The sequence below is a fragment of the Drosophila elegans genome, unplaced genomic scaffold (genome assembly GCF_018152505.1).
Source record: "Drosophila elegans isolate 14027-0461.03 unplaced genomic scaffold, ASM1815250v1 contig_208, whole genome shotgun sequence".
Classification (NCBI taxonomy): domain Eukaryota; kingdom Metazoa; phylum Arthropoda; class Insecta; order Diptera; family Drosophilidae; genus Drosophila; species Drosophila elegans.
Genome location: NW_024545578.1, coordinates 4,666,523 through 4,687,408, shown reverse-complemented (window position 1 = coordinate 4,687,408; position 20,886 = coordinate 4,666,523). Strand labels below are relative to the sequence as shown.

The following is a 20,886-nucleotide window of genomic DNA, read 5'->3' as shown; positions in this document are numbered from 1 at the left end:
ATGAATAAACTCATTAAAAGCAACTCATTGTTGTGCAAGGCAACAAACAACTAACCTGCTTGGTTTCCAAGCTCGTTGCCTTCAAAACGATCCTGCAATCCGAGAGCATGGGTGAACGACCCGTCCACACGGCAAACTTGGTCTCATCGCCTTCGATGTGCTCCGTGATGCCCATGTCAGTGGTCATCAGCTTGCTTTTGAACTGGTACTTGACTACGCTGTAATCCTTGACCTCCTTGGCGAACAGCAGATACATCTCGAACAGGAACACACGCCGCTCCCGGCCCTTGCGGATGATTTGCTTCGTGTCCCAGGCTTGGAAGGCATCCTGCAGCACCACTTCGCCCAGTTTGTCCACGGACACATCACAGTTTTCCAGCAGCGACAGATGCATGGCATCGTTGGCCTTCTTGGGAACATTGAGCATTACCTCGAGGCCCTCCTTGATCTCGCCATGGCTCTCCTCGCAGCAGGAGAGCAGATCCTTAAGTAACAGCTGGTATTTGGTGATCCGCTGCACCGGTTTGATGAGATAGGCGGGCAGCGGGTGATCCACCTCCAGGCGTCGCTGCAGCTCCTCAAAGAAGCTGCCGCCGTGCTGGACCAGCAGATTATTCGATGTCGGCTTGTTCTTGCAGTAGTGCACATACATGTCGAACTTGGAGGCCCAGGTCACAAAGCAATGGCCCACATCCTCCGGCATTGTCTCGTACTTCTCTAGCTCTCGCAGGAAAATCTTCTGATGGAAGTGGTGTATTTCCCTGATATTGCCAAATATCACATCTTCCTGGCCAATGAGTGCGGGCGGCACATTTCTACCCGCCCTGAACTCCTCCAGGAAGCACTTGATGCAGGTGGCCAGGTCATTGACATAGGCCCGTTCCGTTTGCATCAGTTCCGCCATGATGAACTCTTTCCTTCGCGCCGACTTGCGCTTCTCCTCGTTGATTTCCTTGCACTCCTTGTTGCTGCTGTTCAGCTTGGCCTCCAGCGTGGGATCCGAGTGGCGATCGCCGCTGCTGACGCCCGAGGAGGAACTCATCGAGCTGTTGCCATCGGAGGCCAAAAGTAACTGCTGCTGGGACATGCCCAGCGATTTCTCCAACTGCTCGCAGTAGCTGTCCATGCGGTTGCTGAAATCCTTGTATCGCTGATCCACCGAGGCCACCCATTGCTTGATATCGCTGGCATGGGCATGACCCTTCTCCACCAGGCTATCGGCCAGTTGGATCAGCAGCTTAACCCTCTCACGCGTCTCCTTGGCAGTGCTCCGGAATTCGTTGTGCTCCTTGAGCAATCCCTCCGTTTCCTCCTTGCTTATGCCCACCAAATTGGATCGCGAGGAGAGGTATGCCTCTCCCGTATTGTGAATCCACTCGATTGCCTGCTTGGCACTCCTCTCGAAGAGCACAAACTGCTGACACTGATCCAGCGATTTCTTGCGCAGCGTCCAGTAGTCGAGCACTTGATTCTCCTGAGTCAATAGCTTGTCCAGTTTGCTCTTCACATGGGCCTCACAGTTTCCCTTGTACTGATAGCACTGCTGCGATCGGTTGGCATACTTGAGGAAGGTCTCCGCCGTGCGACGCGCCAAGGTGCAGGCCTTGAGGAAGGCCTCCTTCTGCTCCTGATGCTTCGAGATCAGCTGGACGATGGTCTGGGCCTTGTCGCTGCCGCCACCACCGCCACACCAGTCATCCTCGCGCTTGTACTCCCGCTCCAAGCTGTCCAACACGGAGCACACCTGCTCGGCCGTCTTGTAGAAGTTTATGGAGGCGGTCACCAGTTTGTGGCGTTCCTCTGCGTAGGTCACCAGCTGCTGCCACTTCTTCGTCACATCGTCGCTGATCTCCCTTATGGACTGCGGATCGTAGTGGTTGGCATTGATCAGGGCATCCGCTCGGTACTTCACCTGCACCGCCGAAGTGTGCGTCTTTTCAATGGCAATCTAAAATGAATAAAGTTTTATCAGGGACTGTAACAATTTTAATTTTTATTATGAAATTAAATGAAAATTATTCTTTTCATTTTTTTAATCATTTTTACTTATTAAAATTGATTTAAATAATAAAAATCAAAAAAAAATTTCCATTTCTATATATCATTTTTTTTTAGATATTCTATTTTTGTTTTCAATTTTTATAATAAAAATTTAATTTTTAAGTTTTAAGTTTGATCTATAACTTCAAGTTTTAATTTGTATTATAAAAATTTAAAATAAAAGTTATAAATCAATTTTTATTATTGAAAATGAAAATACAAAATAAAATTAAATAAATCTTTTAAATTTTAATTAGTTAAGTAATTTTTAAAAATTAAAAATGATTTAATTATTAAAAATTAAATTTTGTATTGTTTTCGAAATCGCTTTGAAAGAAAGTTTTTTGGGGCAATTCAATTTGTTTGAAATCATAACTATGATTTGCGGTCCCCGAGAATTATTTATGTGTATCCTAACCTGGAACTGCTCATGTCCCTTGCGCAGCTGCTCCGCCTCCTGCAAACTGTTCGGCGTGACGAAGCTGGCTATCAGCATGGCCTCTCCATTGCGGATCCACGAAATCACCTGGTTGGCATCGTTCTGGAATTGACACAGCTGCACCGCTTGCTCGAGCTTGGCCCGCTTCGCCTCGGACATCTCCTCCAGATCGATCTCCCTTTCCCGCAAGAAGTCCAGCAGATACTCAATCCTAGCCTGAGCCGTGTGCGTGGCATCCGCCATGGAGATGAAGCCAGCGTTTTCGAAGAGCTGCAGCAGGTCCTGACCCTGCTGCAGTACCTCGTAGGTGTTATTCTGTATGTCCGTCACCGATTCGTTGTGCATGCGTATGAGCTGTTCGGCCTTCTTGTAGTCCCGCGACAGATCGGCATGCTGCAGTTCCTCGGACCAGATCTCCAGCTGCGAGGACAGCTCCATGGCGTCCCGCTCGAAATAGCGCAAACGCAGGATGAGATCGGCGCGGAACTTTCGGGCGGACCAGAGCTCCTCCAGCTCCAGTTTCTGTTTGCTCAACTTCTCGAGGGTGGCCTCCAGAGCGGCAATGGAACCCGTATTGTCGGCATACTCCAGGGATCGCATCTCCTGCAGCAGAGCTTCGCCTTGGGCAATGGTGGTCAGGCACACATTCACGGAGCTCTCCTGCTGATCCCTCTGATACTGCTGCAATATGCGTTCAATGCCCTCGAGGTTCTCCTGCGAGAGACGCGTCTCATCCGTGCTCACATCCGTCCGCAGCTTGTCTATCCAGGCGGTCACATCCTTTTCATGTGTATAGAAAATAACAGCCATCTCCAGGCGGCGCCTCCTCTGCTCCACCCGCTCCGCAAAGCTGCCCACCTGCATTTCCAGCTCCCTGGCCACAGAATATATCTCATTGGGATCGGCTTCGCCATTGCGGGCCAGTTCGTCGGCAGCTGCCAACAATTTCTGGGCATTACTATACGTGTTTTGCGCTACATTCTCGAAGTTATCGTGCGAGGTCTGATACACCCTGGCCTTGTGGAAATTTCTGCCTATACCCGTGTTTTTTCTCAGGAAAACTTCGCCATGGTTTTTCAGCCAATCCAGGACCTGCTTCACATCCTCTTGGAAGAGCCTTAGAGCTAGGGTCTGATGCAGTCGCAACCTTTCCTGATGCCACTTGGCCTCCAGGGTGCGATGGTGTCCCAGAATCTGGTGAATCACAGCCAGCACATGACTGGCGCCTTCGCTGTAATCCGCTGCCGGATTCTGTCGCTCGTACTTGTTAAAACTGCCACCGTTACCATTCTTTCGATGATCGGGTACGCCCGGCGGCGGCGGTTGATTGCAGACCTGCACCAGGTGGTCTAACTGATAGAGCAGCTTCTTGCTGGTCGAGTGAACCTCCGTGTAGGCCTGGCACATGGCCTCGTACAGCGATTGGTGTGTCCGGATGGCCGTTTCCAGGCTCTGGATATCCGAGGGCAGAGGCTGGGAGGCCTGACAAGCGGCTGCCCAGCTGGCCACGCTGTTGCAATACTGCTCCGCCTTGTGGTGGAACAGAACACTAAGTTGCAGGACAGCAGTTCGCTCATCCAGGCCCGCTGCAAAGTCCTTCCAGGTGCGGTCCAATCGCTGAGCCAGCGTCTTAATATGCTGCGCTGCATAGTGCTGATTTTCGATGAGTCGAGCTGCCACCGCCAAAATCCGATCGATATTCACGGACACGTTCATCGAGGCCACGGCAAACTTCTGGTGCTCATCCTGCAGAGACTTGGCCACCGAGTAATTGTGGCCAATCTCCACGTAGCTCATCTGGAACACATCGCGGTTGTGCAGGATCCAGTCGAACATCTTCTCGCAGTCCTGTTCGAACAGGCGCCACTGGAAGCACTGGTCGAGTTTCACCTTCTTGTGCTGCCACAGCATCAGCAGCTTCTCCTGACCCGTGTGGATGAGGTCGATCTGCCGCAGGGCTTTGTTCACGGCAGCCGACATGTCCGGATTGCCGCTCACCGAACGCGATTGCTGCGACGGCTGAGATTGCTGGCCGGCGGAGGAAGTGCCCGAGTCCATATCCGAACCTCCGGAACCGGCTGGGGGCTAAAAACGATAATCCGGATTAGAAAAATGTGCTCAAAGGTAAATAAATATCAAGGAATTCGTAAAAAACAGCTTTAATTTAAGAGTTTCAGTTTAAATTCATTAGAAAATCGAAATAAATCTATTGGTTTTATATTTTTTAAGCTTCACATTTTAATAGAGCAACCATGTGAAATAAAATAAATATTTATCAATAGAAAATGTATCACTTTGTTTTATTGTTCTCCAATTAATGATTGAATTATTCATTATATAGCATTAATTTAATTACATTTCTGCCCACCTGACGACAGACAAAACAACTCATTTGCATAAAATAAAACCAGAAATGTATTTTGGCATACATTTCGGCAAAGTGAACGCTAGACCAAAGGCTATTGACTTTTTCTGTTAATTTATTGAATGTTTATTATGGCCATACATATAAAAAACTTAAAACACTTTTTATTTGTTTACATTTTGTATTTACAGAAGAAGTGGTAGACCAAAAAAGTCAGCATGTAGATTTCAACAAAGAGCAGAAGTTCTTTGTTAATCGCTTAACAATTCTGAGATTTATCACCTACTGGTTTACAACAAAATAGTTGTATTAATAGAAGCAATAAGAAAAAAAAAATTGTTTTTTTTTTTAATTTGATAGACCTATTCTATTGTTTTTTAAAAACAAACTTATTCCCCTATTTTAAAGTACTTTTTAGCCTGTGGAACTCAAACTCGGTTTCATTAAAACTTTAATAACGACTTCTTGAAAAGAATCCTTAGAATGGTTTTCTCACCTGACCGCCTGGCGGTGCCACCGCGTTGATCTTGGCCAGCAGCTTCTTGCCCTGCATGTCGAGGTCCTCGATGGGCAGCTTTGTGATCTTCTTGCGCATCTCTTTGTGATGCTCGATGGCGTGCTGGGCCAGCGCTACGTCCTCGGCAAAGTCGTTGCGATTGAGGTCCTCCTGCAGATCGTCGATCCGATCGGCCATGTCTCCGGCCTGCCAGAAGAAATCCTCGATGGCCAGCCGGGCATCCGTCCACTGCTGGTGATCGTACAGCTGTTGGCCCTCAAAATCGCCGGTTAATTGATGACTTTCCGCTATTTTATTGAGCGACTCTATCGACACCGTCGTCGTCTCGAACTTGTACTTGTGCGAGGAGATCGAGGCACGCTGCTTTTGCCAGAAATTGTCCGGCTTTATGATCACCACGTTGTGGATATTGGCGCTAAAGTGTTCCTGCAGCACCTTCAGTATCGTCTTCACGTTGGTCGAGCAGTTGCCATTGCCGCGCATGTCAATGATGACTGTGAATCCGAGGTTCTTGGCGGCGTCGCTGCAAAGTAAGCCAGGTGAAAGGTATGTTTGTGGTTAGAGAGAGCGATCGGAAGAGAACTGTTGAAATGGTGAGCGTACACTGGGGGAAAATATTGCCTAATTTGGGCAGCTATTTATACTAATATACTATGCTATACTGCTATTTTCTAAATATTTATAATAAATAATTTAAGTATTCTAAAAGAGAACTCATAAAAATGTCCTTCATTTTTTAATTTAATATTTATGTCTAACTTTAGGTACTATTTATTATAATTATTTTAAATAATCAATAATTTCAAGCCCATTATGGTTACTAACACATAAATAATAAAAAGTATCTTTAGTCATCTTAATTGCTTTTATATTTTCTTAAAGATATATTATAAGTTTTGTGGTTCTTTTAATCCAATAAAAATCTGGAAAATAAATTAAGCTTATGAATTATATGTGGAAGAAAAGTTGAAAGTAACTTTTCTTATTTACTTATTTAATGCATTTAAGACCGTTTTTGGGGTATCTTATTGAAAGGTTCTGGTATTTTAAAGCTATACCAAAGGTTTATATCTGGTTTGAGATTTTGTGCTTTCTATTTATAAGTTTTCTTTGGTGATGACATTGTTAATTTTTATTTTGGTGATCCTATTCCAAAGTTTTCTATATTTCCCCGAGTGCAGCGTCTTCCCTGAAGTACGTGAGTGAGAGTGTCGTGAATCGCTCATGGTTCGTTGCTCTGTTTACGTCGCTTGCATAAATTATGACCGCACGGCTTCGTATGGTCTGAGGTCGGTTTCTATTGCTCTGACACCAATTTCAGCTAATAATTTCCTACACACCTCACATCCCTCCCCCCAAGAGGCCGCCCAACGCTCTGATTTGCATTCCTTTTGAATTTTAATCGCTCCATTAACTATAAATATTTCTTTCATTGATGTATGCGCAACTCCGCCTCCTTCGATTCCGCCTATTATTCCTATTATTCCCTCTGTTTTGCCGCTATTTCTTGGCCCGATTGTGGCCGGTTCTGGTTTCTCAGTTCCCGGTTTTAACCACGTTATCTTCTCGTGTTTAGATGTACATATATACACATATCGTGCGGTGGCTTGATGGGCATTTCTAGGGGTTTGAGCCCCCAAAGAACAATGCGAAAAGTGAAGAGGCGTCTTCCCAAATGCATTTTAAATCCAACCAAGTTGTTTCCCTCCCAACACGAATGTCTTTGGGAACCCAGAACTTTGGTGTTCCGAATGGTTAAGTCTCATGCAAGTTCTCAAACCCTCCCACAACTTCTTATCGTGTGACATATCTGAAAATTTGTGTATTTGTCTGAAGAGGCATGGGCAACTTTTTTGATGACTAATAAAAACCCTCGAAACGGGCTATTAAAAATCGAAATTAAATCCGTGAAAGAGAGACAGGAAAAAGTGTCGCCGCCCGCATTTAAAAATCGACCAAAAACCAGGCACAAAGTCCAATCAAAAATCGTTTATTTAACCCATAAATCCGAGGGTTTATTCAGGGAGTGGGGCTGGAGTAATACCCCCAAAGGAAGTCCAGGGAATGTACGTGTCTAAAATGCTGAGAACTCCCTCGATTCACTCGATTCACAGAATTTGCATTGACGACAGCAGTGAGAAGACGCCTTGACTTCAGTTGCCAATTTGGCCGAGTCTCGGGAACCGAGAGACAAAGGCACAAACAGGCGCAGAAATAAACAAAAAGTGTTTCACGCCAAAGCAAATAAACAGAAACAAAAGCGAAACATAAACGCTGGCAAAGCAAAACAAAAAAGAAAATTAATCTTTTGGGATCGCAGTTTGGAATACCCTGGAATGTTTGATAGCATAACGTTGATCAATTTTAAAAAAAGGATATTTAAAATATAAAAAATTATTAATTCTATAAAAAATGTTAATGCTTTGTTTGAAATTGATTTAAATTAAAGTGTAATAATTTGGAATTACAATTTTGTATTATAATTTTTGTTCACAATAATAACCTTTGTAATTTTAAGGTTTTAACTAATTTAACTAATTTCATAAAAAAAAGTTCGAAAAAAATACTTGGTTCTTAGATTGATTTAAATTATGTTGTAATTATTTGGAATTAAAATTTTTTATGTTTTAACTTATATAAAAAGAATGTTGAAAATATATATGTATGAGTTGTGTCCAATTAATTTATTTTTGTCTTAATTTTCTGTAATTGCTACACAGAAAAAAATCTGCCCAAGTTTTAGGTGCACCATCAGGGTTGAAACATTTTAAAAGGTAAAACGCTTCATACCAATTTATTTTTATTTAGTGCTTCTAAAATGCTTTGTTTTAATTTTTAAAATGTTTTTACCATCCTTTTTCTCTGAGTAGCTCCTAGTTTAAAAACTTCATGTTAGGGTATGTTTTTTAAAAATCAAAACTAAGTCAGCCAGCGGCAAGAGAACCCGAAAGAAGGAAAATCAGCGGATAAAGCAAGAGCACAGTGGGCAGACTGCCAGAACGGACCACAAATTCCGTGGATGGCTGCGGTGCGATAAGGGAACCCCAGCAGTTCCATTTTGTGTATTTGGAATATGGAATATGGACTCTGACATCGATGGCGTCGTCAGCGAGTCGATTTGCTTATCGGCGGTGGCCGAACCTGAAGTGTCTCCATTACTTGTGTTGTGTTCCTCGTTTCGAGCGTCTGGGTGGGGGATCCAGTGAAATGTGGGACACTGATAATACAATGCTTTGCTTGTTACCCGGCTGATAACAACTGAATGGGATAAGGCGTGGGAATTTGCCTACACGTGATTCATGGCTGGCGAAAACTTGTTAGCGCTTCAATTTAGCTGAAATAACCCACTACATCTGCCTATGATTGCGCCAATGAGCATGACTAAATAAGCGAGGAACGTGCGTTTCTCCCTTTCTCAATGGCTGTCGCTGTTTTGGCCGCTTTTCTACTTCTTCAGCAGATACTATTTTTCATCAGATACTCTTGTCGTGTGTCGCAATCTTGGGTCGCCATCATCATCAACTCCCGGCTCTGTTTATCATTCCAAGTTTGTTGCCGTTGGCAGACATCGAGATAGCAGTTTGTGGGGATGCCCTAATCATGAGAGGGAGTCCACTCACTCGTGGATTCTGTTAGTTTAGAGGGTATCTATTGAACACACTTGAAACTCTTTTCAAAATAACTTTAAATAATGTTAAATCAAGCATTGCTGGAGACTTAAAGAAATAAACTTTACTGCCATTAAATTACATACACAATTTAAAATATAATATGGCGGAAATGGAATTCTTTTAGGTCAAATCAATGTATGGAATTTCCAAAATAACTTGTTAACATATTATATTAATTTTAAAGATTCCTTGCTTAACTCTTAAGATATTGAATTAGTAAAAATCCCATAACCCATTGTTCAATTCTATTAACCGATTAATAGCTTTCAACTTTTACTTTTAGCATCTATAAAGTGTTTGTCGCTCAGGTTTATTATTACCGAGGCACCACTGTTCGCCAAATTACCCTTTCTTTTCTTTCTTTCTTGTTTCATGGCTCATTTTGGTTTTTGTTGTGGTTTTTTTTAGTGTTTGGAGCCGCAGCAAAAAATATTCGCATTCTTTGAGCTTGGGTCTTAAAGTCTTTGGAAGCCGGTCCCCGGTTTTTGCCCATATGTATGCGGTCGTATCTGTGTTTCTTCTGCTGCTTCTGCTGCTTCTTCTTGGCTCTTGGTTCTTGGTGCTTTCTTTATCGCGCAGATTTATGCAACTTTTGTTGCTGCTGGTTTTTATTTAAAAATATTTACTTTTACGACTTTTTTGCCCCGCCTGACCCTCTTGGGCCACCCATTTTAACCTCACCCTCTTGCGATTCAATGTCAACGGCAGCGGTGAAAGAGATGGCAAAACATGGAGTGGAAGAGAGAGGGCGAGGCAAGAACAATGTGCGTGCTGTTCTTGCAATCGTCTGACGATGATGATTCATAAAAATGCGACTGCAGGCGGACGACTATAACAGGAAAATCAAGTGGAATGTGGCACTGCAGCTGCAGCAGCTGCTTCCCCCGCCCCTCCGCCCTCGCCCACCCCCTGCATCCTCCCCCTATTCAGAATATATATACGATATATAGGTGCGGGTGAGGCGACGACGTCGCCACTCTACCGAAATTGCAAACGAAGCGCAGCCAGCGACGTCGCGACGTCAGCTGACACAATGGATGGCCATTGTGCTGGTACAGTGAGCCCCAGTAACACGAAACTGCTGTTGTGAGGTCTAAGGATTTTCTAGAATTCGGCTGTGTCAGTTTGCACTTTGCTTGCTTCGTGCAACAATTAATTACATTGAATTAGAGATTTAACTATTAAGTTCATTGCGATATTAGATCCTTAATTTTCTTATTTATTTAAATTTAAAGTTTAAAATATGTATTTAAAAGTGAAAAATTGTTGTAGTTGTTAGCAATTAAGTAATTGCAAACTATTCTAACAATGTACCGATGTATTGAAATTACTGCTGAAAAATATGTCGAGCTTGTTTATTTTTAAGAAAGACCTTTAACCCCAATAGCTACAATAACTAGAGATCACTGTACAAAAAATACGAAATTCAAGAGGCTGGAGAAATTTATAACCAGTGCCGCCAAAAGAAAATTGCAGTATAAAAACCTAAAAACTTGACGTTTTCAATTCAGATAAAAAGAAAATAAAGCAATACACTTTAAAGGGAAACCTTAATTGCACTAAACAAGGCTGGACGCATTTATAAAGAAAAACGTGATCTAATAAAAAAAATATCTATTCTGTCAACTGAAAAATTTAAATTTTCATTAGGTGCCGCATGATTTGGGTGAATCATTATAAGTTCTAAGAATTTAGATTCTTTTAGTGGTCGTAAAATGTCATAGTGATGAAAAATATCTATAAAAAACCTAGATGCATACGAAGCGGATTATGTAGACTAGCTTGTGTCAAATCCAATAAAAACTATAGTAAAATAAAATATTAAAATTTTTGAAATAGTTTAAATGTTTGTAGTCCAGATTAAGGTCTGACCCAATGTTCTTTGAGTAAAAACTCTCATCTGTAAATATTAGCTAATAAGTATTATTGCTATTACTTTCTAATCGGGGAACCGTAATCAATGTGTAACAGTTATTGAACAATAAGTAATCGTAATAAAATGAGCTTTACATAGGGTTTACTACATAATTTTACTCTGTTTACGTCTTTAATCAGCCACTTATTTATACATTACTTAGCAACAGAATGTAAAATAATAATTTTAAAAACAATTTAATTTTCTACATGGTCATACGATATTGATCAATTTAAAACATTTTTTTTATTGTTACTAATATAATATAAGTTAAAATTTAGTTTTTTAAATTGGGAATGCTGATAATATAATATAATAAGATTTAATTGATACTTTGTTGTTACAGCATCAAGAACTTGTGATTTAACTAATCTGAAATGTTAAAACTCCAATTAGGAGTCCTGCCTAATTAGTTAGGACTTATTCAAAGCCTATACTTAACAAGCTAAAAAACCAAAAGCCTTGTAATATTGGGATCCAAAACTAGTAACTAAGCTGTTATTTTTAGACTTGTCAATTAGAATTGTGCTTACCTGGGAATGCTGATCAGGTAGCTGAGGAGTCGCCGCAGATCCTCCGGCTTCAGTCGATCCCGACGGGGCGTGGCCGGGAAGCAGAGGAGCGGACCGCCCCTTCGATCCCGCCCGCCGGTTAAGAAGACGACGCGTTCCTGCAAAAGGGTCAGCAGATCCCTGGCCCTCTGCCCGTCCATTCTGGCAACAGGGGGTTAAGCGGGACGACGAACACGAGGGTTAAACACTGGATCTCCACCCGATTATGTTTTTAATCCAACGCTGGGCACTGCAGCATAACGAATTCCAGCCTCGAATTTCACTTGGCTAACAGTATTATTAGTTATTATTATGATCCGCTGCTCGATGTTGTTGCTTTTTGGCTTTTATTCATTGATTTTCGCGAATTTCTCGCTGGCATTTTCATGGTCACTCTTTTGTTGTTTTGTTGTTGCGGTTTGTTTGTTTGTTTGTTTGTGTGGGTGGACATGGATGGAAAACGAATGGGTAGGTGAAGATATATATTAGCAATCGTTATATATTATATATTTTGCACATTATTTGCATATATCTAAGCAATTTCTTTTGATTTCTTTTTTTTCGTTTTGAACAGAAAAGTGGAGTTTTTTTCTTCAGTCACCCTCGCGTTTTAGTGGGTGTCAGAGTGAGAGGGAGATACAAACAGACAAACACACACACATACACATAGGGGGTGGGGGTGCATATATGGTATATACACATATGTACTCCCGTTAAATGTCATAAATCACAAGCAAACCTAAAACCATTAAATAAGACTCGCAGGCATACTTATTAGCAAACTTCGTTCTTATTTTTAAACACACACACACACTGGGCAAAAATCCACGTTTTTTTTCGCTTTTAATTGCCTTAATTATAACACAAACTCCAGACCGAACAGATGAACACACACATAGGGATGTATATATAGCTTGTGTATATATATATAATCTGTATCATCACATCATCCGCAAGTCTCTGCGTCTTGACTCTTCTTCTTGCCACTGCTTGTGCCACCAAATTGATTTTTTTCACTCGCGCTGCATTTGTATTCCACTGGGTTTTCGCTGGGAAAACCATAAGTTACCGTTGAGAGCAAACTGCGAAGCATTTCCATACATTTATGGGTTTTTCATTTTTCGACGGCGGCGACTTTCCGAAGAGCTCTCTCTGTTGTTTAAACAATTCTTTTTGCGAAATCGCCTTTTCAATGTTTTATTACTCTCTCGCTCTCTCTTTTGACGAAGCGACGATAGAGGTGGAGAAACAGATGACAACATCGATGTCATCGATGTTTTTAAGACATCGGCTATATCGATGTTGCTATCGATGTTTCTCCACCTCTAGCGGTGAATTTGCGTGCTCATGGTGGGCTTGTTTTTGACAGTGAAATGTTAGCGAAACGTAAAACTAACAGAGAAATGTTAGCAAAAGGCGAACTAACAGAAAAATGTTAGCGAAACATCGAACTAACAGATAAATGTCAGCAAAAATATCAAACTAACAGAAAGAGCGAGACATACTGAGTTCTCTCAATCTCAGAGAGCAAATTTGAAATATGAGTTTGAACTTCCCGCCAAAAAAAGTAGAGTGTCGAAGCAAGCAGCTATGTGAATCAGTTGCTTATGGTTTGAATAACATAATACAAATTCAAAATATATACACATTTTAAATTTGTTTGTTTTCTTATATTTCTTATAACATAAAACCTTTAAGAAATTAAACATCATAAATAAGGCATAAACAATTTCTAAGGCTTTACCTTTAAATTTAAGTACTTTTTTTGGGATATCCGAATTCGGGAAAAATTCGTGACGATCGGACCTTCAACATTAAACAAATATTAAAGCAAGATCATTACATTTCATTCCTTAACAAAGAATTTATTATTTAAAAATACAATAAATACAATACAACATACACATTTATGTTTCACAAATATTCTCAAATAAAAAAAGCTCCCGTATCCCCATTGCCCAAATGTTTCTCCGTCGAGCATATTTCGGAATTCAAGAGCGGAGATTAGTCCATTATGTTTGCGAAGCTTTGCAAAGCTAAGACACCATTTGTGTATAATCTGTGTTCATTTGAACATTATCAGTTCAGTTTTCTTCTACAACCCCAGCAACTAAGTCAAACCTACTTCAAAGAGCTTTGTCGGAAATGCTCATTTTTATAAGCATGTGTTCATTAATTTAAATGTGTTATTTTAAATTATAATTGTAATTTAATAACGTGTTTTTTTAAAAAGCAGCAAGAGTTACATATACCAAAACCAATTTCAATATATTCATATTAATGCAGCCCTTCTAAAATCGAAATACAATCCTCGATTCTATATTATATATTCCATATATTTCGGCATATTTAATTCAAATTGGAAATCATCTGGTCGTGAAGAGATCTCTAAATATTTTACCAATCAACCCCAAAAATGGACGAGAGTAACGAATTTATACTCAACAGTGACTGCCTGCTGGAGATTTTAAACTATGTGATTGCTGATTGCAAGTCGAATTTCACAACCGACAGAATGCTAAAGTATAATGATTTAATCAACTTTGTGTTGTCGCATGAGTTTTTTCTGGAATCGCATGCGACTTATCACAAACTTCTGTACGAGGAACTTGAGTTGGCCATTGCGTGCAGAATCACGAAGATTCTTATAGATCTGCGAGTCAATAGGTCAGCACACAGGAATGAACCTTTCTGGATATCCCTTCAGCAATCTATAAGAGAAAAAAATCCTTTCGATGTCGAATTGTCTCTTAACGATGTGTGCATAAGAATTGACATTAAAGGTAAGTCGGGTTTATATTAATACCCCAACATATTAATAATCTGATTTTATTTCAAGGCCTCGCAGAGAATCTCTCATACAGTGAAGAAGTAGAGATAAATGTAGATATTACTGCAGAAACATTAGCTGACATTTGCATACTGAACCCAAATTTAAGGAAGTTGACACTTGATGGCACTAAAATTCATAGGATTCTCTCCGAAATCGCACCGCATTGCGAAAGTCTTGAGGAGCTGGAAATCTACCCAGACCCGGAACTCGGTGCTGCCCCATATGCCTCGTTAGCTAAGCTACCCAATCTTAAGACTTGTACTTTCAGTCGAGTCCAGGAAAACACTTCAAAGTTCTTTAATGATTTTAGAGAATGGCACAGACCCAAAAGTCTAGAACCTTCAACTCTAGCAATCGAGTACCATGTGGGCGAAATTACGTTTGCGACTTTTGACTCGTTGCAATCTCTGCACACATACATAAGTGCTAAGCACCCCTATGATTATATTTTTAAAGTTCAGTACGACTTAAGGGAGAAATCGATATCGAAAAGCAGTAATTCAATTGAGGAATCTCTCGCAACCATAACGTTCGATGAAAACGTGTTCATTAAGTTTGACAAGTCCAATGGAGAGCTTCAGTTAAAGCCACTAGAAGAGTCGGACATTAGCAAAATGGGTTCCCTGTCAAAGCTGCCAAATCTAAGTCGGTTGGTTATAGATAATAAAGGGGTACGACTTCCATCACTTGCCAAGTTTCTTCGATTCATGGTCCCGAAAGGATCGTTTGCTTTAAAGTACTGCAGTATAAAAAATCCTATAAACAAATTTAGTTGCATAGAACTTGCTAAAATAAGCTCGATTCGATTTCTGGCTTGTCGTATCTCCGAATGCTCTTTACTTAAGTATATAAATCAATTAACCAACCTAGAGCACCTGGTCATAAAGGCCCGCGACTCCTTTGATCGCAGTACTTTAAAACTAATCTCCAATCTACTAAATAAATGTAAGGTACAAGCAACATTATGCTGCCAAGACTTTTCCATCTCCTTGAAAAAGAATGAGAAAGAGCTGGAAATTGAACTCGGAGATGGGTGTAGGATTGACGTTCTAACACCCCTCGCTCAACTTAAGGACGTTAAGAGCCTGCATATCTCAACGATCCTGTCATTTAAAGGATCACTAAATCCACTCTTTAAGGCATTCGCCAGCAGCAAGTTATGTGCGATCGAGGAACTAGTTATCGTCTCAATGGATAAGTTACGTTTCGAAGATGTCTCAAGCATGGCAGATATTAAAACTATTAAAAAGTTGGTGTGCTCGCTTTCAAATTGCACTGGAATTGAGAAACTGGCCAGCTTGAATAATCTCGAGGAGTTGCGTGTTTTTGGAAAAGGAAATCTTGCCCAACTTTTTACAAAACTGGCTGAGAAGAATGTAATACAAAAAGTCTTACATTTTACTGAAATTGTTCCCGAAGAGCTAATAGCACTTTCCCGAATTGGGTCACTGAAAAAACTACAGTGCTATTTTTCTGAAATGCAAGATCTACAAGCCCTTTCCGAGTTAGCTAACTCAAGTATTGAAAAACTGGTTGTTCACGTATCACGTTCAACTGGCAAGAGTTCCCTACAGAATTTATTTGCGGCGATCTCTTCAAATAGTTCAGCCAGATTGCAGAGTTTAAAAATTGAGTTTGAATCTTTTCAAATTACAGAAATGGCGGAAGTTTCTAAGATACAAGGTCTTAAGAAATTAAAAGCTGAATTCTGCAATTCCGAATGTGCACAACTGTTAGTTCGCCTGCCAAATCTAGAACACTTGGAAATCAAAAATTATAACGAAAATGAAATAAAATTGGAAAATACCTTAAGGGACTTGGTACTCAAACCACAATCTGCACTTCGAAAATTGAAGATTAAAATCCCGATTGGCTTCAATGAATGTAAATATTTGTCCCAAATCGAAACTTTGGAGTCCTTAGCATGCAATTTGCGCGATGAGGTCGGCATAGAAGTTTTGGCGGACATAAAAAAACTAAAAGAACTAAACATTGATAGTGCTAAGGGCTCGCTTAGTGGACTTTTTCGGGCTTTTGCAAACAACAGAGAGTCAACTCTACAAGAACTGAATACACAAATTAGAAATTCTGATGAGATCTGTGAGATAACGAAAATTAAGTCTCTAAAGAAACTATTCACTTTTAACGACGAGAGTACATCTGGCAACTTCTCAGACCTAAGTCAACTTACTGAACTTGATTCATTGCACATAAAGAGTACGTCTGTCAACTTCTCAGACCTAAGTCAACTTACTGAACTTGAATCATTGCACATAAGGATAAGCGATCCATTCGAAATGCATAAAACTAGTCTGTTGCCGATTTTTCAATCTTGTCAAAAGCTCGAATGCGTCAGATTATCTTTTGGCGATATGTTGATGGAGACTTCAGAACTTGTGAGCAATGCTTACACTATTTTAAAATCTATAAGAGATCCTGCACTTCAAAAACCGCTAAAACTGGTTCTGGATGTAAGCACTTTTCCCAAATTCCATGTAAGTCTGACACAAATGGCAGAACCTATCAGCAACTAATAGTTTTTTCTTCTAGGTACAAGACATAGATGAGGCGTTCTTGAACGTTTGCTACAAGTCGTGGGATCCGTTTTATTTTTCAAATTTCGACTTTGATTTCGAAAACTCAGATGTCGACGATTTAGATTTCGACGATTTAGATTACGACGACTCAGATGTCGACGACTCAGATATCGATAACTCAGATGTCGACGATGTAGATGTCGACAACTCAGATGTCGATAACTCAGATATCGACAAATCAGATGTCGATACATCAGATGTTGACAATTCAGATATCGATAGCTCAGATGTCGATAGCTCAGATGTCGACAAATCAGATGTCGATACATCAGATGTTGACAAATCAGATATCGATAGCTCAGATGTCGATAGCTTAGATGTCGACAAATCAGATATCGATAACTCAGATGTCGACGACTCAGATGTCGACGATTTAGATTACGACTGCGATGTCGACGACTCAGATTAAAAATTATGTCTTATAAATCTTAATAAATCAATGTTAATATTTTAGTAACGAATTGGCTTTGTTGGACCTACAAAATGTATGTTAAAACGACCAACAAATAAATAGCAGGTCGCTTTTTCAGGTTCATTTAATCCAAACTAGAAATATAATTCTTACTATATGGCGGCGTAGTTGAACAATTATTTTCTTATTTGAACCCGAAGTTCATATACCCTTGCAGCTATTGCAAAAATAAAATAATAAAATAAAAAATAAAAAGATCTGATGATTTGCAGCTCAATTATTCGATGGCTCCTATGGCAGCTATATGATATCGGTTTCCGGTTTAAATAAAATTTACAGCGTAACTGTCAAATTATTAATATGTCAAAATGAATTTAAAAAAATTTCAAAATAGAAAAGTTACATTTTTTTAAAAGCCCATTAGTTAACAAGACTTTTGGTCTTTAATTTGAATTTAATCAATAAGGTTTTCTATCTTTAAAATTGGATTCACTTTTACAAAAATTTCAGTAGATTTTGTAATACTACTATTCATTATTTGGGTACCAAAACTTTTGGTCTTTAATTTGAATTTATTCAATAAGATTTTATATCTTAAAATTTGTATTATTTTATAACAAAATTGCAGTAGCTTTTTCAATACAAATATCCATTACAAAATATTCCTTAAGTATATTTATCTTCGGTCCCTGGAATGGAAAGGGAATACCCTTAGCAGTACTTTCTTGGGTATATTTATCGATTTTTCTATCGATGGCTTGAGAGCTCTAACAAGCTGGATGATACATCACGATCCAGGGTCACACTGTTTCATTGTTTTGCTTTTGCTGAGTTTCCATGTAAAATAAATTATAGAAATATAATATATCTGCAAACATTTTACGCAAGATCAAGAACTCGTTTCGCCAGCGCAGCAAGAAGAATCGACCGCGGCAGGCCACGCCCCCACTGCCAGCCGCCCCCATTGCCGGAAATTCCGCCTGCTCCTCAAATTTTGTCCCGCGGAGCACCCACTTTCCGCGGGAGGAGCACCCGGTTACCAAGGACACCGCCGTCGCAATGGAGAGCAACCTGAACAGGATCATCCGGGAATCGGCCAAACTGAAACTCAGTGGCCAGCTCAGCAAATACACCAATGTGATGAAGGGTAAGAGGGGTTTTCATCTGGGGGGGGGATTAACTTTAAGTAACCACTTTAAATAATCTACATTTGTTTTCCCCTTCAGTTACTACTTGAGTACGACTCATCTCTGGCTAAAAACTATATAAAATTCTGTATATAAACATTGTCTTTACTTTAAGTTTCATCTTAAATACAGCTTACCCCTGCCTGATCATTATTAAATATCTTTATTAAAAAAAAAAACAGAATTATAAATCCATCGATCATCTAAGTAGTTGAAACACTGCAAAACTTCTAATGTTTTCGACCTAAAAAAAGATCGGGAAATGTTTACCTCTTCACCTTTACCTTTTTCCAATTTTTGATTTTGAAAAAAATTTATATTTACAAATCATTGAAATGCCAAACATAGGTAGTTTTATTGGCAAGTATTTAAATTAAATTTATAGAGTATATTTCCATAATTTATTTAGCTTATATACAAAAATAAATGAGAAGCTGGCTTAGCGACAGTGCTAAAATACCAATATACTAATGGTTTTTATTAATCATAATCTCTTAATGTTATTAACCCATGTAAGCCAATAACTAATTGCTCCTATTTTCCAGGCTGGCAGTATCGCTGGTTCACTGTGGACGCAAAGACGGGATCGCTGAGCTACTACTTGTGCGACTCGTCGACGGTGGGCGATGACATCGCACCCTCGCCCCACGTCCTGGCCAGTGCTCCAAGGGGCCAGGTGCAGCTGGCTGGCGCCGTGGTCTACCCCAGTGATGAGGACTCCAGGACCTTCGCCATCGCCTGCGCCTCGGGCGACACGGTGAAACTGCGGGCCAACGATGCCAGGGCCAGGCAGGAGTGGGTCTCCGGCCTGCGGGCCGTCGTCGAGAGCCACATGAAGGCCATGGACATCAGCAACTCCTCGCCGCTGCCCCCGCGCGAACTGCTGGCCGCCTCCGATGCCATGGTGTCCGCTCGTCAAGCCCTGTTTCTCACGGAACAATGGTATTTACACATTAGTTAAGAGCTTCTTGAAGAGGGCGAAACAATTGGTTTATTCTTTCGGAGTTAGAAGTCATGAGACAGGACTACTTTTTTTACTGAATCCAGAAGGCTGCAGTGATGTACTTGTATACAACTTAATTGATTGGCATTCTAAATAGCCAATAGTGAATTCCAGTTTAAATAGGATTTGTATTCTATCTACAGTAATCAAATGACTTGTTTTTGTCAATCAGGAAAAAAAGGATTGGCATTTTGTAATTTCATAGATAGAAACCATTTGAGTGATTCTGCTCCATAATAAAATATACTAAATTGTATATGATGTAGTGTTCATACTGAATATTACTTCAATATTTTGTAAAATTAAATGTTAGATTCAATTAAATTAGGATTTTTATGTGAACTACAATAATCAAACTTGTTGTTTTAGTAATTCACTATAATTCACAACTGATGTTGACGGAATAAAGAAAGGAGCGAAAATCAAATAGATCATATAAAGTAATATCAAATTGTATATAATGTAATTGATTTCCGTACTGTAAAGAGTATGCTGTAAAATGCTTAATGCTTAATGTCAAAAATTAATATTTTTTTTTGAACTTTACTTTATCTAATCAAATGACTTGTTTTTGTCAATCAGGAAAAACAATTGACACTTTACACTTTCAAGGTAAGAAGTCTTGTGAAACTACTGATCTTGCCTGGATTCAGCAAATTATATTTTATTTTATATGGCGCAATTGATTTTCATACTGAATTTGTAAAAATTAAGGCCCTGTCATTCAAGAGTCAATTCAGTTTAAATAGGATTTGAATTTTATTTATTATAATCCAATTAAATGTTTTAGTCTGCAAAGAAAATTAAATATTTGTAAAGAAATTGACTCTTTTACTTATTTCTTTACAGACTAAAACCAATTACTAATTTAATGACATTTTTAATGAGATATTTTGAATGCCATTTCCGGCAATCCTTTGCAGCAATGCTTCTCTGGCCAGGGCCATCGAGAGCATCGACTGTGCTTCCTTCTCGCCCACGGATCCCGATCTTCTCCTGCTCAAGGCAATCTCGACGGCCAGCACCCAGTGCCTGCACCAGTGTTTGGGTCTGCTCCAGCGCCACCAGGAGATCAACCAGCCACCGGCCGAGTCCGTGCCCCTTGTGCTCTGAGATCCAGAGTCGCTATCCAGTATCCACCACGATGTACCCCAATAAACACTAAGCCAAAACTGCATTCCAAATGCATATATTGGTAGGCAATGAGAAGACTTGCTGGGTTGGGTTACTTTTCAATGTTTTTATAAAATACTTTTGTTCGTTTCGATTTTCCGTTTTCCATTTTTCGTTTTTTTTTTGTTTTCTTGGATTAATTAGAACATTCATTTCGACATTTAAAGTTAATTTGAACATAAA

At 40.0% G+C, this 20,886-nt stretch overlaps 3 protein-coding genes across 5 annotated transcripts in view; 2 read left to right on the top strand and 1 right to left on the bottom strand.

Moving 5' to 3' along the window:
• The window catches only part of LOC108145951 (triple functional domain protein), a 48,164-nt gene extending 35,437 nt beyond the window's left edge, over positions 1–12,727 (bottom strand). Inside the window, exons 1-5 of one of the 3 annotated variants that reach the window (XM_017271661.2) lie at positions 12,568–12,727; positions 11,481–11,893; positions 5,341–5,884; positions 2,459–4,564; positions 56–1,948 (exon numbers count right to left, since the gene is read on the bottom strand). In XM_017271661.2, coding sequence (XP_017127150.1) covers positions 56–1,948; positions 2,459–4,564; positions 5,341–5,884; positions 11,481–11,659 — 4,722 coding nt within the window. In that variant the 5' untranslated portion in view covers positions 11,660–11,893; positions 12,568–12,727. Of the gene's footprint in view, positions 1–55; positions 1,949–2,458; positions 4,565–5,340; positions 5,885–11,480; positions 12,540–12,567 lie in introns of those variants that run through there. The other 2 variants (XM_017271662.2, XM_017271660.2) reach the window with 2 other exon arrangements.
• An 844-nt stretch (positions 12,728–13,571) lies between these two features.
• On the top strand, positions 13,572–17,532 carry LOC108146529. The gene is made up of 3 exons (XM_017272566.2): positions 13,572–14,281; positions 14,338–16,826; positions 16,882–17,532. Exons 1-3 carry the CDS (start codon positions 13,915–13,917, stop codon positions 17,335–17,337), a joined length of 3,312 nt encoding a protein of 1,103 aa, XP_017128055.1. The 5' UTR covers positions 13,572–13,914; the 3' UTR covers positions 17,338–17,532.
• A 598-nt stretch (positions 17,533–18,130) lies between these two features.
• Positions 18,131–20,707, top strand: LOC108146380 (oxysterol-binding protein-related protein 11). The gene is made up of 3 exons (XM_017272374.2): positions 18,131–18,487; positions 19,073–19,469; positions 20,454–20,707. The coding sequence occupies exons 1-3, from the start codon at positions 18,400–18,402 to the stop codon at positions 20,641–20,643; spliced, it is 675 nt and encodes a 224-aa protein (XP_017127863.1). The 5' UTR covers positions 18,131–18,399; the 3' UTR covers positions 20,644–20,707.
• The last annotated feature ends 179 nt before the right edge of the window (positions 20,708–20,886 follow it).

Bases quoted from the DNA above. Each gene is read 5' to 3' on its own strand.
- LOC108146529 (XM_017272566.2), top strand. From the start codon at position 13,915: ATGGACGAGAGTAACGAATTTATACTCAACAGTGACTGCCTGCTGGAG. The intron at 14,282-14,337 runs GTAAGTCGGGTT...TTTTATTTCAAG, and splicing joins CATAAGAATTGACATTAAAG to GCCTCGCAGAGAATCTCTCA. The intron at 16,827-16,881 runs GTAAGTCTGACA...TTTTTCTTCTAG, and splicing joins GCACTTTTCCCAAATTCCAT to GTACAAGACATAGATGAGGC.
- LOC108146380 (XM_017272374.2), top strand. From the start codon at position 18,400: ATGGAGAGCAACCTGAACAGGATCATCCGGGAATCGGCCAAACTGAAA. The intron at 18,488-19,072 runs GTAAGAGGGGTT...CCTATTTTCCAG, and splicing joins ATACACCAATGTGATGAAGG to GCTGGCAGTATCGCTGGTTC. The intron at 19,470-20,453 runs GTATTTACACAT...AATCCTTTGCAG, and splicing joins CTGTTTCTCACGGAACAATG to CAATGCTTCTCTGGCCAGGG.